The 19,523-nt window shown below is 40.6% G+C and overlaps 4 protein-coding genes across 4 annotated transcripts; all 4 read right to left on the reverse strand.

The window, feature by feature from the left end:
* Positions 1-5,949: 5,949 nt before the first annotated feature.
* LOC133969833 (olfactory receptor 6C4-like) lies at positions 5,950-6,933 on the reverse strand. Its single transcript, XM_062406537.1, has one exon. The coding sequence runs from the start codon at positions 6,931-6,933 to the stop codon at positions 5,950-5,952; it is 984 nt and encodes a 327-aa protein (XP_062262521.1).
* A 4,576-nt stretch (positions 6,934-11,509) lies between these two features.
* LOC133970056 (olfactory receptor 1496-like) lies at positions 11,510-12,493 on the reverse strand. Its single transcript, XM_062406867.1, has one exon. The coding sequence runs from the start codon at positions 12,491-12,493 to the stop codon at positions 11,510-11,512; it is 984 nt and encodes a 327-aa protein (XP_062262851.1).
* A 2,024-nt stretch (positions 12,494-14,517) lies between these two features.
* LOC133970076 (olfactory receptor 1496-like) lies at positions 14,518-15,501 on the reverse strand. The gene has a single exon (XM_062406895.1). It carries the CDS (start codon positions 15,499-15,501, stop codon positions 14,518-14,520), a length of 984 nt encoding a protein of 327 aa, XP_062262879.1.
* Positions 15,502-17,654: 2,153 nt separating this feature from the next.
* On the reverse strand, positions 17,655-18,638 carry LOC133969992 (olfactory receptor 1E16-like). The gene has a single exon (XM_062406765.1). It carries the CDS (start codon positions 18,636-18,638, stop codon positions 17,655-17,657), a length of 984 nt encoding a protein of 327 aa, XP_062262749.1.
* Positions 18,639-19,523: the final 885 nt, after the last annotated feature.

Raw genomic sequence — 19,523 nt, forward strand, 5'->3', positions numbered from 1 at the left:
TCCTTCAAGATTCACAACGTGTGAATCGGACGTCAAGTGTCTGCGCAAGGACTCCCGCGGGCCTCTCAGCGCGCACCACATCCTGGAGGAACTGCGCAGCGTTTAATTCATCCGGTCTGAGCCACGAGTTAGTTTCAACTACTTCTTGACTGAAGGCGGCTCCGCGAGGCCGAACAAACGCTGGTGGCAGAGTCACTGTCGGCAGCTTCGCTGACGGATTCTTCCAGGGACATCTCTGCTCTACCAACTTCTCCCTCACCGCGGGATGTTGTCCCTCGGAGGCAGAGGAAGCGCGGCTGGATCCGCTGGGGCTTTCATCCTGTCTCCTCTGCTGAATGAAGTCTGCACTGAACGTTATGAATGAAACAATTCGGACTCGAATCACACGCCATCTTCCCTGCACGTGATGTAAACAAAACGACGGTCCCGCTCGTGCTATCGTACTTCCTGGTACGTCACTCCAGCAGGATTATGGGAGTCGTAGTCCAATCTCCAGCCATGGGTTTGAAGCTCCTGTCTCCTGACAACAGTACCTTTCCCAAAGGAATCAAATAGGTAGTTGTATTGCTATGCGGCGCAATCACAACTCTAAACACACTCTGGCATGATTTGTTCTTGGTTATCATCACTTGCGCTAAATTCCAAAACTACCCAACAATGGATGATGATCCTTTTCGAAGGACTAGCTCCTCGCATTCTGCTCCTGATAATTGATTTACCTTTCACACAAAACTGCGACTGGCTACTCTCTGTCTCTGCTCTTCTAAGAAATACCGGAACTTGCTGCAGACAAAACGTTTGTTCTGGCTACCGCTGCAGGGTGCGTGCATGACAACTCCCATCTTGTTCTCCCTCTGGTGTTTAGCGAATGTTAGTTGAAAGAGCGCTTGATTGGATATAAAGCAAAGCACGCATTTTAAATGTCAATATCGCTGACGATCATGCAATTCGATAAATTGTGCAGCCCTAGTTGTTGTGGCTCCCATTGTCACTCTGAGGTCTGTAGAAGTTGAAGCAGAGGGAAAAAATAAATTGTTGCATTTCAGGTGGTTTGCTGGACTTAGAGTGTTCAATTCTGGGGTATAGGTTGCCATGTGCCAAGTTCACAATATATTCTCCTACAGCCAGGGCAGTTGGGGGGAACCTCACCAGGCAGTATAAAGTCTCCCGCGACAATGTGCCTACCGCGAATGACCACACCACAGGGGTGCATGGTGCGCATCACAGTTTCACAGGTAGCATATTCTCCTGCAGGCATGCGCCATGGTGAATAGCAGTGGCATGGCACACATAACAAGCTCACTAGGTAGCATATTCTCCAGCAGGCATGCGCCTATGGAGAATAGCCACACCGCAGTGGTGTGGAACACATAACAGGCTCACTAGGTAGCATATTCTCCAGCAGGCATGCGCCTATGGAGAATAGCCACACCGCAGTGGCGTGGAACACATAACAGGCTCACTAGGTAGCATATTCTCCAGCAGGCATGCGCCTATGGAGAATAGCCACATCGCAGTGGCGTGGAACACATAACAGGCTCACTAGGTTGCATATTCTCCAGCAGGCATAAGCCTATGGAGAATAGCCACACCGCAGTGGCGTGGGACACATAACAGGCTCATTATGTAGCATATTCTCCAGCAGGCATAAGCCTATGGAGAATAGCCACACCGCAGTGGCGTGGAACACATAACAGGCTCATTAGGTAGCATATTCTCCAGCAGGCATGCGCCTATGGAGAATAGCCACACCGCAGTGGCGTGGAACACATAATAGGCTCACTAGGTAGCATATTCTCCAGCAGGCATGCGCCTATGGAGAATAGCCACATCGCAGTGGCGTGGAACACATAACAGGCTCAATAGGTAGCATATTCTCCAGCAGGCATGCGCCTATGGAGAATAGCCACACCGCAGTGGCGTGGAACACATAACAGGCTCACTAGGTAGCATATTCTCCAGCAGGCATGCGCCTATGGAGAATAGTCACACCGCAGTGGCTTGAAACAAATAACAGGCTCACTAGGTAGCATATTCTCCAGCAGGCTTGCGCCTATGGAGAATAGCCACACCGCAGTGGCGTGGAACACAAAACAGGCATGCGCCTATGGAGAATAGCCACACCGCAGTGGCCTGGAACACAGAACAGGCTCACTAGGTAGCATATTCTCCAGCAGGCATACGCCTATGGAGAATAACCACACCGCAGTGGCGTGGAACACATAACAGGCTCACTGGGTAGCATATTTACCAGCAGGCATGCGCCTATGGAGAATGGCCACACCGCGGCGTTGAATGGCGCACACATAACAGATACCGATTCATCTGTCAGGCTCCAAATCTGTGCAGTGTTGGGGGGTTACAGTATTAGCTCATCATTCCTGTGTTAGCATATGGGGAGTGATTAAGTTGGAGCCTAGAAGCCAAACACAAACCTGTTCTACTATGAATAATAAATATCGTAATAAATAAGATAAATAATCAAACGTGAGTTGTCTGACTGAAATGGAGCGAAGCCAGCGAGCTAGTTCTGGCAGGCAACTCGAGCTACGCTGCTTCAGTCTTGTGCCATACATCAGGTGACATAAATCATGTGACATATATCAGGTGACATAGTTCACTTGCCACAATCAGCCACAGCACTCATCGACCGCATTAGGCGGTCTATTTAAGCAGAGGGAAATCCCATCTGTCCAACCATACCCGAGCGTCTGGACCCCATGGTATTCATCCAATTCCTACAGAGCAGTGAATAGATCAAGAACCAATAACCTTATCATGTGTCAATGCTGCTACAATAGAAAAGCTATGAATCCTCAATGAGGACAGTCTTACCTAACATTTACCTTGGCTTTATATTTCCCTATTACGGAATTGTTGTCAAGGTGAGTCGGAGTATACGATAACGGAAGCAGTCTAATAGGAAATCTGACAAGGACGCTTATTTAATCCTCTACATGACCTTATCCTCTCTAGTCTTAGAAGAACACATGTTCACAACAAGTCTGATAGATCTTGTCGAGACTTCTGAATTATCATTGCTAAGAATAATACTGCTTCCTGTTCTTTCTCCTCTATGATCAAACGCTTGCATCCCTCTTCAACCCATCTGACGACACCCTTGCCTACCAACAATGGTCGAAAATGCATGACGAGATCTCCTCAAAGCTTCGCCATCCCTGCCAGAGCTGACACCTGGATGCTGTCCCCGCACTCACTAAGATGTTGCACCGCTATGACTGCAACACTCCATCATCAATGCTACTGTTGGACACCACAAGAAGGAATATTGACTCTCAAACATCATCTGCAGCCTTGATGTTTTAATATGTAATCTCCGCTGCATAAATCCTTTGTTGCATGTCAGATCTCGGGATCCATCACGTCTCCGCGTCCGGGGTAGTCACAGGCATGTTTCGGCGCGCCTTCATCCCCTCAAATGGTGACGATACAATGCGGACGATGCCAAGGGATTCATTGCACCCTTGCCGTGGCATACATCTGTTCCTGTCCATCCTGGGAGAGGGATCCCTCACATGTGGCTCTCTGAGGTTTCTACTTTTTCCCCTGTTTATGGGGTTTTTTTTGGTAGTTTTTCCTTACTCTTGTCGAGGGTTAAGGACAGGATGTCGCATTTGTTAAGCCCGATGAAACAAATCATGTTTTGAATATTGGCGATACAAACAAAACATGTGAATGAATAATTTGTATGTGTTTTGCAGACTGATTATTTTATGCATTTCAGGTGGTTTGCTGGGCTTAAAGGTGAAATTCCGGTGCATATGTTGCCATCTGCCAAGTTCAGAATATTCCCGTATAGGGAACCTCACCAGGTAGTATATTCCCCCGCAGACAATTTCGGCTACAGCGAATGACCACACCGCGGCAGTGAATGGCACACATAACAGTTCACTAGGTAGCATATTCTCCTGCAGGCAATGCGCCTAGGGAGAATGGCCACACCACGGCGGTGAATGGCTCACATAACAGGTTCACTAGTTAGCATATACTCCTGCAGGCTAATGCCCCTACGGAGAATGGCCACACCGCGGCGGTGATTGGCGCACACATAGCAGATACTGATCCTTACGTCAGGCTCCGACTATGTGCAGTTTTGGGGGGTTACAAGTATTTGCTCATCACTCATTCCTGTGTAATCATATGGGGGAGTGATTAAGTTGGAGCCTAGACGCCAAACACTAAATCTGTTGTAATAAATATATTACATGATCAAACGTGAGTTGTCTGACAGAAATATGGCGACGCCTGCGAGCTAGTTCTGGCAGGCAACTCGAGCTGCTCTGCGCCAATCACGTGACATACGTCATGTGACATACCTCAATCTCCACAACCATCTATACTACACACCCACCTTATCAGGTGGGTTATTTAACCAGAGAGACATTTCCCATCAACCCCTCTTGCTCGCACTGCTGCTGCAGTATTGCTACCTGTTGCCTCAGTCCCTCCACCACCCCAGCATCCACCTGTAGGCTCCAACGGGGGTTACAAGTATTTGCTCATCACTCCCATCATTCATGTGTAATCATATGGGGGAGTGATTAAGTTGGAGCCTAGACGCCAAATAAATATATTAATATAATATATTTTTATAATATATTTAATATATTTCTGTATAAATATATTACATGATCAAACGTGAGTTGTCTGACAGAACTATCTATCTATCTATCTTTCTATCTATCAGACACTGTCGTCTGAAATATCCTAGAAACTGACTTTGTTCCACGACAACGATGATGAACAGCTTTTAAAGAATCTTTTTTCAATCATCTTACAAATCTTGAATTTCCCATATACAGAATCTGCACTTCTTGAAGATGCTTCACAATCAAATCCACAATAAAGGAGCAGGTGTTCAATATGAAATTGTGTTTCAGGAGAGAGTGAACTGCTGCAGAAAAGAAAAACACATGAAGACAGAAAAGCTCTCGTTCTGTTTTACTCTATGAGGAATCAATAATCACGAAGAAGCCAAACGTTTGATCAGATATTATCTTTCTTCTTTAATCATTAATTCAAAAAATACAAATGTGAAATCATCTTCTTTTCCCATCTCAAGTGTTGCATGTGTGGAGGATAAATCCACTGACCAGTGTCTAAGGTTGTGGAAATCCCCTGACTAGGAGTCTCACTGCTGTGACCTTGGCAGACAGGGAGTTTGCTACAGCGGACGGTCACAGAGGAGGATTTCATTATCTTTTTTCATATTACGTTTTATGAAGCACCTCTTTGTATAAGTTCTGGCTTTTTTGACCTTGCAGCCAGTTCTTCCATTTTGAGCCCCTGTGCTTGTTGTATAAACTCTGCAGAGCTTATTATTATAAAAACTAAAAGCAACTCCAGTCTGAGAATTTCATTATTTCAGATCTCAAGATGAGTTTTCATCACACATGAAATATGTGAAAATTGCAAATACTCTGATATATATACATATATACAGGTAAACAGGTATACAGGAAACTGATGATAACAATAATAAACTTTATTTCTACAGCACTTTTAACAAAACCAAAGTTACAAGGTGTCTCACAAAATCAAAGATAAGTGCAGAGTTGAGAAAAGAAAAAAAGATCATACTCAGCATTACAATAAAACAAAACAGATGAAATAACTAGAATGAAACAATAAAGGAACAACATTAAAAGAATAAAATGAAACTATGAAATATAGTTACATGGTTGTAGAATCAACTTGCCGTTATCACACAGTTCACGAGTATAAATAAATACAATTAGCAAAGAACTTCAGTCTTTAAATTAGTTATCTTATTTCACACTTCTTTTAAAAACGCTACATGATTTGAGGATAAAATGTAATAATTATTAAAATTTAATATCAAAACATTTGTGGGATTCTAACATATGTATTCACTCACTCATTTATTCTACTGTAATAGACGTAATGTCCTTAACAGAATGAAAGTATTCACGTGATAATAACTTTCTTAACTTTAATCCCAGATTTCTTTCTGATCTTTAATAATTTTCTCACAGATTCTTTGATTTCTTGTGTCTGCAGAACATAGATAATCGGGTTCAACGTGGGAGGAAAGACAGAGGTCAGAGACAAGTTAATGATTCTGGCGTTGGGATGAATATTCTTCTGCAACATAAATGTGACTAATATCGGGATGAAGTAGATGGCCACGAGTGACAGATGAGCTGTGCAGGTTTTTAAGGCCTTCAGCCGCCCCTGAACCGTGGTCACTTTGCTCAAAGCATAGCTGATGTACAGGTACGTGCACACGATGAATACCAGAGGGAACCAGAGGATGAGAGTTAATAACAGAACGGCCATGATAGCAGTGGGTGAGGTGTCGTTGCAGGCCAGACGAAACAACTGACCGTGGTCACAGAAATAACTCCTGATCACTACAGACTGACAGAAGGAGAGTCTGGTGAGAAGGCCGGCTGCGATCAGTACCACAGTGACGATAGAGAGCCAAAAAGAGGCGATAACACAAAACATGGACCTGTGAGTGATCTTCACATGGTATTGCAGCGGGTAACCGATCGCTATGAGTCTGTCGTAGGAGAGAGCCACCAGGTTGAGAGACTGCATGGAGAGGCAGGTGTAGCAGAAGAACAGGAAGGTCAGGCAGTCGTTGTAGGGGATGAGGTGATGGTTGAACAGGAAGACGTCCAGGACCTTCGGCACCAGAGCAGAGTTACCGAACACGTCCGTAAAGGCCAGGTTAAAAACTATGATATACTTTGGAGTTCTCAGATTGGGATCCAAACATATTATGGCCATGACTGCAGTGTTTGCCAGCACGGAAAAGATATACAGAAAACACAGAAAGATGTAATAATACTTAACATGAGGTATTCCAATAAATCCGCTTATAATGAAATACGCAGGACGCACAAAGGTGATGTTCTTCCCGAGAGCTGAGTTGAAAAACTCCATAGTGAAAGATGGAGTGAGGTGAACCAGAGTGCAGCAGGTTCTGTTGTATGGAGGATGGAGGTGAGCTTGTCTCACTCTGTTCTGATGAAGAAGCTCTGACAAGCTTTATTCACTGATCCTCTGTTTATATCATAGATGGTCAGCGTCTGGTCCCTGGAGTCTGCTGTATGCAAGCAGGAAGAACCTTATCCAATACAATGCTTATACTGCATTTATTATAGTACATTATTAATTCATTTTATATTATATTACATTAATGTAATTGGAGCATCTATTTTTATGTTTTTTCATTGTATTTTACTTTGTTACTGTTTGGTTAGTTTGCTGTGTTTAATTCATTTGTTTTCTATATAGATAATCACAGATATACAAATTCAGAGGTCTTCAACAGGGGGTCAGCGACCCTAGAGGGGTCTGCAGAGGTACTACAGCGGGTGTCGCTAAATGTTTGGTTGATTAGACAATTTTTTATAGTTTTTGATTTATTTTGTAACACAATTTTTTTTTCAACTAATTTAAATGTCTTCAAAAACACATTAACATGCATCCGACATAATGAGAGGCTGATTTGACCCTCTGCCTGACAACCTCCATCCGTCCAAGGTTATTTAAGTTGTGTGCTACCTGTGGAAGCGTATTGCATTCACTTGAGAAAATGCTCTAGGTCAGTGGTTCCCAAACTGTGTGCTGCGGCACACTGGTGTGCCGTGAGGCAAGTCCAAGTGTGCCGTGGGATTTTGTGACAACCATAGCCTACTGCAATATAGTATACAACTATACAAAAATAATTATTTTAATTTACTATATACTACTTTGAATGCACTCATTCCATAATACAGAGGCAAACTCTTTATCTAAAAACTATTTCAAAAATCCTCAAAGAGGATCCCACATTTCGCTGTTCGCGCAGTGGCGCAGGTGAACACAACATTAAAACATAAACAAGAGGGAAAATGGAGCGCTTTCTCGTGCGGAGCAAACCACCAACCACCAGTGCAGAGACTGCCGAGTCCGACAACCCACCGAAAGAAAAGAGGAAAAAAACTGTCAGCCGACAGTATCATGAAAGTTACCTGTCTTATGGCTTTTGGAATTTTCACGTGAACACGCTGTCCCTCATAAGGACAGGCTCGCGGATGAGAGCTGGTGCGCCAGGCTGGCTTACCTTGCAGACATATTTGGGCATCTCAACGAGTTAAACGCCAAGCTTCAGGGCAGGAATGAAAACATTTTATCATCCACAGACAAGATTCTGGGCTTTATGGGCAAACTGACCCTGTGGCGCGAGGCTTTGGAACAGGGCTCCATGAACATGTTCCCGCTGGCATCAGCTGCGCCACAGGCAGCCAGTGAGCGCGCTATATATGCCGAACACCTTCAGACCTTAAAAGAGAGGTTTGAGCGCTATTTTCCACGTGTGGCGGACATCGAGGACAATGACTGGATCCGAGACCCATTCAACCAGGAGTCCGAGTCCTCAACCGAGAAGCTCACTATGAAGGAGAGAGAGGAGAGCGCAGAGCTCCGTGCGGACCGCACGCTGAAACTGAAATTTAGTGAGCTCACACTCGATCAGTTTTGGTTGGTTTGTGCATCAGAATATCCAACCATCTCCCACCACGCTATCGACCAACTTCTTCATTTCCCCACCACCTACCTGTGTGAGTTGGCGTTCTCCACTCTTGTTCACATGAAGAACAAGACCAGGTCACGGCTCTCTGTTGAGCAGAACATGCGAGTGGCCCTCTCCTCCGTGCCACCAAGGATTAAAAAAATCTGTGCGCCCCGACAGGCACATGTGTCCCACTGATTTGTTAGTAGGCAGAATATTTACAAAAAAAGCCTGATTCTAAATGCTACAGTTATAATTTGTGGGTCAGATTCAGGACCATGCAGCTTTCTCATAGACAGTTCTCTGCTGAATTTCTGTTTCCTTTGCCTCACCTGTCTGGTTGAAATGGGTGTGTTTGATTAAGCCCAATTTGATAAAGTTTAAATATTTTTGTGAAGTATTTTGTTAATAAATATTTCATGAGTAGAATAGTTGTCTTGGTCACATCTTATTTGGCATTAGTAAATAATTATAAACTTAACAGATAAACAGATGATATTAGTGATAACACGTGTTACAAGGCTATTTTGCACAATAGGTGTGCCTTGAAATTTTTATTTGTCCTTTGGTGTGCCTTGGGCACAAAAAGTTTGGGAACCACTGCTCTAGGTAAAAAAGAAAGAAAGAAAAAAAAATAGTTTTTCTAACTAAGTTTTTCCTGTTTTTCTGAGATAGTGACGTATAGCGACGCTTAAAACGGTTCCGTTAGAACCCTTTTCAAAACAAGACTCCAAACCACCAACCTGCTTATAATAGGAACTACACATCAATCTTTCATAATAAAGTCACTTACAACGGGACAAAAATTAAACTATCCACTACCTATCTGTAGCATATACTCCGAAAGATGGTCGAGACTTTGAGTTGATGTTTTCAGGTTTATTTGAAACTTGATTGACAATTGATGTTTAGTTCCTGTTATAAGCAGGTTGGTGGGTGGGACTCTTGTTTTGAAAGGGGTTATAACGGAAATGGGTTCTATCGATAGAGAAAAGTGTGATGGAAAATAAACGAGTGTGATGTCACGATTAAATAACCATCTCTCGTGTCCTCTCTCGACTGAGGCCTCCTGACATTATAAGAGATTTAACCTCCCGGTTACATCAGTCTTTTGTAGTTCACTGTTACTTATACAGAAGGAGAGTCTGACCGTTTAAAGCAAAGCTACGTCTATGGACGCTATATGTCTCTTTCAAAATAAAAGCTTGAAAAAAAAAATTTGAGCCCAAAACAGGATCTTTATTTCGGAAAAACAGGGGGAAAAAAGTTTGGAAAAGAGGTTTTTTTTATTTATTTTTATTTATTTTTTACCGAGAGCTTCTTCTTTTTTTTTGCAAGTAAATGCAATACGCTTTCGTAGCTACCCATTAGGGTCCGACATTTCACTAATGTGGGAAATGTCGGACCCTGAATCCACAGATGGCTTGAGGATTCACTGTCTCTTCTACATGTATGTTTAAAATAAAAACATGAATCTGTGAATTACTTTAAAAGCTCAGTGTTGTATGCAAGATGTATGTTTATAAATGGCAGTGGCATGGCCATCCTCTACCTAGCACATGTTTAAATTAAAAACATGAATATATGAACCTGTTATATATTTGAATAGCTTAGTATTGAATGCACAATAACAGGGTAGCTATGTTTATATATGGCACTAGGCCCAGTTTAATATAAAATACAATTTTATGCAATACATATAGTAGGGGGTCCCTGCTCCATCTCTCCACCAGTTGGGGGGCCTTGGCCTGAAAAACTTTGAAGAGCCCTGCAATAAACCCTAAAGGCACCATTTACACAGTCAAGAGGAAACATGTATAAATGATTGAGGTTCTTAAAGGTTATGAGATCCACTCACAACCTTAATACTGCAAATACAACAAGGCTTTGCATTTATGTACTTTTCACCCAAATGAACAATATTAACAAATGTTCTCTTGTCAAAAAATGAATGGACTGATGGGCGAGAGAGAGAGAAGAGGAGTGATTAAAGAAAATGGTTGAGCCGGGATTCAAACCAGGGACCTGCAGCTCAAAGCACATGTGCCTAGAATCCGGTTCTGTGATATACTGAAGTCTCTGCTTTTATTAATAATATGCAACACAAAGGTTTAATGAAAGATATGATCTGTTCAAATCTGATTACAGACATGAAGATGTGCATCAAATCCTCCTTCAGATAAAAAGATACTGTCGGCTAAAATATCCCAAAAACTGACTTTGTTCCACGACGAAGATGATGAACAGCTTTTAAAGAATCTTTTCTCAATCATCTTATAAATCTTGAAGTTCACATACACAGAATCTGCACTTCCTGAAGATGCCTCAAACTAAATTCACAATAAAGGAGAAGTCATGATGTCCTTGAACAGCAGCAGAGGTTTAAAATTAATTATCTTTCTCCTTTAATCATTGATTTAAAAAATACAAACGTTAAAATCATCTTCTTCTCCCATCTTAAGTGTTGCATGAAATATATGAAAAATTTGAAATACTCTGAAATATATATATATACATATACATGAAACTGACGATAACAATACTAAACTTTATTTTATAGCACATAAAAAAAAGGTACAAGGTGCGTCACAAAATCAAATATAAGTGCAAAGTTGAGAAAATGAAAAAGATCATAGTCAGCAAACCAATAAAACATAACAGGTCAAAGAACTAGAATGAAACAACACAATGAAAATAAGAAATATAGTTACCTGTTTGTAGATGAACTTGCAGTTATCACACAGTACATGAGTATAAATAAATGCAATTGGTATAACAATTCTGTCTTTACATTTGTTATTTTATTTCAGACTTTTGCTTTTAAAAATGTCACTTAATATGAAGAAGAAATATAATAATTATGTTTGAATTCTTCTGGAATAAATTCATATTAAAACATTTGTGGGATTCTCACTCATTTATTTGACTGCAAAAAACATAATGTCCTGAAAAGAACAGCAATTGTTACTTGATAATAACTTTCTTTACTTTAATCCCAGATTTCTTTCTGATCTTTAATAGTTTTCTCACAGATTCTTTGATTTCTTGCGTCTGCAGAACATAGATAATCGGGTTCAACGTGGGAGGAAAGACAGAGCTCAGAGACAAGTTAATGATTCTGGCGTTGGGATGAATATTCTTAGCAAACATAAATGTGACTAATATCGGGATGAAGTAGATGGCCACGAGTGACAGATGAGCTGTGCAGGTTTTTAAGGCCTTCAGCCGCCCCTGAACCGTGGTCACTTTGCTCAAAGCATAGCTGATGTACAGGTACGTGCACACAATGAATACCAGAGGGAACCAGAGGATGAGAGCTGGTAACAGTTTGGCCATGATAAAACTGGGTGTGTTGTCGTTGCAGGCCAGACGATACAATTGACCGTGGTCACAGAAATAACTCCTGATCACTACAGACTGACAGAAGGAGAGTCTGGTGAGAAGGCCGGCTACGATCAGTACCACAGTGACGATAGAGAGCCAAAAAGAGGCGATAACACAAAACATGGACCTGTGAGTGATCTTCACATGGTATTGCAGCGGGTAACCGATCGCTATGAGTCTGTCGTAGGAGAGAGCCACCAGGTTGAGAGACTGCATGGAGAGACAGGTGTAGCAGAAGAACAGGAAGGTCAGGCAGTCGTTGTAGGGGATGAGGTGATGGTTGAACAGGAAGACGTCCAGGACCTTCGGCACCAGAGCAGAGTTACCGAACAGGTCTGTAAAGGCCAGGTTAAAAACTATGATATACTTTGGAGTTCTCAGATTGGGATCCAAACATATTACGGCCATGACTGCAGTGTTTGCCAACAAGGAAAAGATATACATAAAACACAGAAAGATGTAATAATACTTGACATGAGGTATTCCAATAAATCCGCTTATCATGAAATACGCAGGACGCACAAAGGTGATGTTCTTCCCGAGATCCGAGTTGAAAAACTCCATAGTGAAAGATGGAGTGAGGTGAAGCAGAGTGCAGCAGGTTCTGTTGTGTGGAGGATGGAGGTGAGCTTGTCTCACTCTGTTCTGATGAAGAAGCTCTGACAAGCTTTATTCACTGATCCTCTGTTTATATCATAGATGGTCAGCGTCTGGTCCCTGGAGTCTGCTGTATGCAAGCAGGAAGAACCTTATCCAATACAATGCTTATACTGCATTTAGTATAGTACAGTATTTATTCATTTTATATTATATTACATTAATGTAATTGGAGCATCTATTTTTATGTTTTTAAACTGTTTTTTAATTTGTCACTGTTTGGTTAGATGGTATGTTTAATTCATTTGTTTTCTATATAGATTATCACAGATATACAATAAACCCTAAAGGCACAATTTACACAGTGAAGAGGAAACATGTATAACTGATTAAGGATCTTAAAGGTTATAAGATTTACTCACAACCTTAATACTGCAAATACAACGAGGCTCTGTATTTATTTACTTTAACACCCAAATGAACAATATTAACATATATTCTCTAGTAAAAAAAATGAATAGATGGATGAGACAGAGAGAGAAGAGGCGTGATTCAGGAAAATGGTCGGGCCGGGATTCAAACTAGAGACCTGCAGCTCAAAGCTCATGTGCCTAGAATCAGGTTCTGTGATATACTAAAGTCTCTGCTTTTATTAATAATATGGAACACAAAGGTTTAATGAAATATATGTTCTTTTCACATCTGATTACAGACATGAAGATGTGCATCTAATCCACCTGCAGATCAAAAAGACACTGTCGGCCAAAATATCACAGAAACTGACTTTGTTCCAGCTTGATGAACAGCTTTTGAAAAAAAAAATCTCAATCATCTTATAAAGCTTGAAGTTCACATACACAGAATCTGCACTTCCTGAAGATGCCTCACAATCAAACCCACAATAAAAGAGACCTTGTGATTTCCTTGAACGGCAGCAGAGGTTTAATATGAACTTGTGTTTCAGGAGAGAGTGAAGTGAAGCAGAAGAGAAAAACACATGAAGACAGAAAAGCTCTCGTTTTTTTTACTCTATGAGGAATCAATAATCAGGAAGAAGCCAAACATTTGATCAGATATTATTTTTCTTCTTTTATCATTAATTAAAAAAATACAAATGTGAAAATCGTCTTCTTTTCCCATCTTAAGTGTTGCATGTGTGGAGGATAATTCCACAGACCAAGGTTGTGGAAATCCCCTGACTAGGAGTCTCACTGCTGTGACCTTGGCACACAGGGAGTTTGCTACAGCGGACGGACACAGAGGAGGATTTCATTTCTTTTTTCATATTCAGTTTATGAAGCACCTCTTTGTATAAGTTCTGGCTTTTTTTAACTTGCGACCAGTTCTTCCATTTTGAGCCCCCGTGCTTGTTGTATAAACTCTGCAGAGCTTATTATTATAAAAACTAAAAGCAACTCCAGTCTGAGAATTTCATAATTTCAAATCTCAAGATGAGTTTTCATCACACTTGAAATATGTGAAAAATTACAAATACTCTGATATATATATATATATATATAAACAAGAAACTGATGATAACAATAATAAACTTTATTTCTACAGCACTTTTAACAAAACCAAAGTTACAAGGTGTCTCACAAAATCAAAGATAAGTGCAGAGTTGAGAAAAGAAAAAAAGATCATACTCAGCATTACAATAAAACAAAACAGATGTAATAACTAGAATGAAACAAATAAGGAACAACATTAAAAGAATAAAATGAAACTATGAAATATAGTTACATGTTTGTAGAATAAATTGCCGTTATCACACAGTTCACGAGTATAAATAAATACAATTAGCAAAGAACTTCAGTCTTTCAATTAGTTATCTTATTTCACACTTCTTTTAAAAACGCTACATGATTTGAGGATTAAATGTAATAGTTATTATAATTTCATATCACAACATTTGTGGGATTCTAACATGTAATCACTCACTCATTGATTCTACTGTAATAAACTTATTGTCCTTAACAGAACGAAAGTATTTACTTGATAATAACTTTGTTTACTTTTATCACGGATTTCTTTCTGATCTTTAATAGTTTTCTCAGAGATTCTTTGATTTCTTGCGTCTGCAGAACATAGATAATCGGGTTCAACGTGGGAGGAAAGACAGAGGTCAGAGACAAGTTAATGATTCTGGCGTTGGGATGAATATTCTTCCCAAACATAAATGTGACTAATATCGGGATGAAGTAGATGGCCACGAGTGACAGATGAGCTGTGCAGGTTTTTAAGGCCTTCAGCCGCCCCTGAACCGTGGTCACTTTGCTCAAAGCATAGCTGATGTACAGGTACGTGCCCACGATGAATACCAGAGGGAACCAGAGGATGAGAGTTAATAACAGAAAAGACATGATAGTAGTGGGTGTGGTGTCGTTGCAGGCCAGACGATACAACTGACCGTGGTCACAGAAATAACTCCTGATCACTACAGACTGACAGAAGGAGAGTCTGGTGAGAAGGCCGGCTGCGATCAGTACCACAGTGACGATAGAGAGCCAAAAAGAGGCGATAACACAAAACATGGACCTGTGAGTGATCTTCACATGGTATTGCAGCGGGTAACCGATCGCTATGAGTCTGTCGTAGGAGAGAGCCACCAGGTTGAGAGACTGCATGGAGAGACAGGTGTAGCAGAAGAACAGGAAGGTCAGGCAGTCGTTGTAGGGGATGAGGTGATGGTTGAACAGGAAGACGTCCAGGACCTTTGGCACCAGAGCAGAGTTACCGAACAGGTCCGTAAAGGCCAGGTTAAAAACTATGATATACTTTGGAGTTCTCAGATTAGGATCCAAACATATTACGGCCATGACTGCAGTGTTTGCCAGCACGGAAAAGATATACATAAAACACAGAAAGATGTAATAATACTTAACATGAGGTATTCCGATAAATCCGCTTATTATGAAATACGCAGGACGCACAAAGGTGATGTTCTTCCCGAGAGCCGAGTTGAAAAACTCCATAGTGAAAGATGGAGTGAGGTGAAGCAGAGTGCAGCAGGTTCTGTTGTGTGGAGGCAGGCACGTGCACAGATAGACCCCTAGCAGTGCTCAAGCACTAGCCCTTTTGCCCTGGATGAGAAAAGTGCCCTTTTGCTGGAGCCAAGTTGTATCTTCATTCATCAATATTTAAGAATGAAAATTACTCTCTCTGTCATCAATTCCTCCCAAATGTGATTTGATATCTGATGGGCATTTATTTGAGTTTTTGTGAGAATTTCGCCCCGACATGCTCCGCGGCGCTCACAAGCTCCTCCTCCTCCTCCTCCTCAGACGGCCGCAGCCACTTCCTCTCTGACCTGCAGCATTAAACAAACAGGTAATGATGGTGTTTGTGCAATCCCCCGTCGTTGTTTGGTGATAAATGAACCACAACAATAGCGCCGCTGGAAACATTACGTCGCAACTGGTCCGACGTTTCCTAAAAGATAAACAAACAAAATCTCACGAAATCCGTGATTTCAAAGCCTTGTCCAGCTGTTTACTGACGTTTGTCATGTTTAATGAAGAGAGAGAGGGAGAGAGATACAGGCGGACAGGCAGACAGACAGACAGACAATTTAAAGGCACTTATATTGTTCTACAAATTAGACAAGTTCACTAGTTTTGTTTCATTTAAAATTGTAATGATTGATATGAAAGGTAGGTCTTAAGTTGAGCTACATGACAGTCTTGTGAGGTATATTGTGGTATATTACTAGTGTAATGCTGCATATGCTTAAAATCTGTCAGAAAACAGTAAAAGTGTGTGTGTACTGTGTTTTCAGCTTTATAGAGATTATGTAAGTCACTCTTGATTATTATGCACGACATTGATTTATCTCATTTCTAAAATTTGTAGCACAATGCCAAGAAAAGAGAGACTCCAAAAGCAGAAGGACAGGGAACTGCAGCAAGCAGCTCAGGGTAGCAGCTCTCTTTTATCTTGGATCAAGCCATCAACTTGTAAAACAGGTGAGGGAGAATCAGTAACCCTACCTGGTCCAGGGGAGCCATCATTTATTCATTCAGTATTATTATTTTTAATTTCATGAATAATTTTGGCGATGGATGCCCTTGTTTTTGGTCTTAGCACCTGTCCCCCAAAATGTCTGTGCACGTGCCTGGTGTGGAGGATGGAGGTGACCTTGATGTGCATCAAATCCTCCTGCAGGTAAAAAAAAACTGCTGGCTAAAATATCACAGAAACTGACTTTGTTCCACGACGAAGATGATGAACAGCTTTTAAAGACTCTTTTCTCAATCATCTTATGAATCTTGAAGTTCACACACACAGAATCTGCACTCCCTGGAGATGCCTCACAATAAAAAATATTCACAATATAAGAGAAGTCATGATGTCCTTGAACGGCAGCAGTGGTTTAATATGAACTTGTGTTTCAGGAGAGAGTGAAGTGAAGCAGAAGAGAAAAACACATGAAGACAGAAAAGCTCTCGTTCTGTTTTACCTTATGAAGAATCAATAATCACAAAGAAGCCAAACGTTTGATCAGAAATTATCTTTCTTCTTTTATCATTGATTTAAAAAATACAAATGTTAATATAATCTCTTTTTTTCATCTTAAGTGTTGCATGAAATATATAAAAAAATAAAAAAGACTCTGATATACATATATATATATATTTATATATATATATATATATATATATATATATATATATATATATATATATACAGGAAACTGATGAAAAGAATAATAAACTTTATTTCTATAGCACCTTTAAAGAAAGTTACAAGGTGCATCACAAAATCAAATATAAGTGCAAAGTTGAAAAAATTAAAAGAGATCAGGGTCAGCAATACAATAAAACAAAACAGATGAAGGAACTAGAATGAAACAATAAAATGAAAATGAGAAACACATGTTTGTAGAATAAACACATAGTTATCACACAGTACACAAGTTTAAATAAAGGCAAATGGCAAATAACTTCTGTCTTTAAATGAGTTTTTTGATTTCACAATTGTGCTTTTAAAAATGGCACTTGATGTGAAGATGAAATATAATAATTATATTTGAATTCTTCTGGAATAAATTAATATCAAAACATTTGTGTGATTCTAACTCATTGATTTGACTGTAATATACATAATGTCATGAACAGAACAGCAATTGTTACTTGATAATAACTTTCTTTACTTTAATCCCAGATTTCTTTCTGATCATTAATAGTTTTCTCACAGATTCTTTGATTTCTTGCGTCTGCAGAACATAGATAATCGGGTTCAACGTGGGAGGAAAGACAGAGCTCAGAGACAAGTTAATGATTCTGGCGTTGGGATGAATGTTCTTCTGCAACATAAATGTGACTAATATCGGGATGAAGTAGATGGCCACGAGTGACAGATGAGCTGTGCAGGTTTTTAAGGCCTTCAGCCGCCCCTGAACCGTGGTCACTTTGCTCAAAGCATAGCTGATGTACAGGTACGTGCACACGATGAATATCAGAGGGAACCAGAGGATGAGAGCTGGTAACAGATAGGCCATGATAAAACTGGGTGTGGTGTCGTTGCAGGCCAGACGAAACAACTGACCGTGATCACAAAAATAACTCCTGATCACTACAGACTGACAGAAGGAGAGTCTGGTGAGAAGGCCGGCTACGATCAGTACCACAGTGACGATAGAGAGCCAAAAAGAGGCGATAACACAAAACATGGACCTGTGAGTGATCTTCACATGGTATTGCAGCGGGTAACCGATCGCTATGAGTCTGTCGTAGGAGAGAGCCACCAGGTTGAGAGACTGCATGGAGAGGCAGGTGTAGCAGAAGAACAGGAAGGTCAGGCAGTCGTTGTAGGGGATGAGGTGATGGTTGAACAGGAAGACGTCCAGGACCTTCGGCACCAGAGCAGAGTTACCGAACAGGTCCGTAAAGGCCAGGTTAAAAACTATGATATACTTTGGAGTTCTCAGATTGGGATCCAAACATATTACGGCCATGACTGCAGTGTTTGCCAGCACGGAAAAGATATACATAAAACACAGAAAGATGTAATAATACTTAACATGAGGTATTCCGATAAATCCGCTTATTATGAAATACGCAGGACGCACAAAGGTGATGTTCTTCCCGAGATCCGAGTTGAAAAACTCCATAGTGAAAGATGGAGTGAGGTGAAGCAGAGTGCAGCAGGTTCTGTTGTGTGGAGGATGGAGGTGAGCTTGTCTCACTCTGTTCTGATGAAGGAGCTCCGACAAGCTTTATTCACTGATCCTCTATTTATATCATAGATGGTCAGCGGCTGGTCCCTGGAGTCTGCTGTATGCAAGCAGGAAGAACCTTATCCAATACAATGCTTATACTGCATTTAGTATAGTACAGTATTTATTCATTTTATATTATATTACTTTAATGTAATTGGAGCATCTTTTATATGTATTTTCACAGTATTTTAATTTGTTACTGTTTGGTTCGTTTGCTGTGTTTAATTCAATTTTTTTTCTATTTAGATAATCACAGATATACAATAAACCAGAGGTCCTCAACTGGGGGTCCAGGACCACTATGGGGTCCGCGGAGGTACTTCAGGCGGGGTCGCAAAATGTGTGGTTGATTAGACAATTCTTTAGATTTTTTATAATTTTTGATTTGTTTTCCAACCAAATTTTTTCCCCCCACGAATTAAAAAGTTCTTTAAATACACATTAACATGCAACCAACCTATTGAGAGTCTGATTTGAAACTTTGCCTCACAACCTCCATCCGTCCAAGGTTAGATAAGTTGTGTGCTACCCATCAGGGTCCGACATTTCACTAATGTGGGAGTATGTGTGCCATCCATAGATGGCTTGAGGATTCACTGTCTTTTCTACATGTATGTTTAAAATAAAAACATGAATCTTTGAATTACTTTAATAGCTCAGTGTTGTATGCAAGATGTATGTTTACCAATGGCAGTGGCATGGCCATCCTCTACCTAGCACATGTTTAAATTAAAAACATGAATATATGAACCTGTGTTATATGTGAATAGCTTAGTA

Source organism: Platichthys flesus, chromosome 15, assembly GCF_949316205.1.
Source record: "Platichthys flesus chromosome 15, fPlaFle2.1, whole genome shotgun sequence".
NCBI classification, from domain to species: Eukaryota; Metazoa; Chordata; class Actinopteri; order Pleuronectiformes; family Pleuronectidae; genus Platichthys; species Platichthys flesus.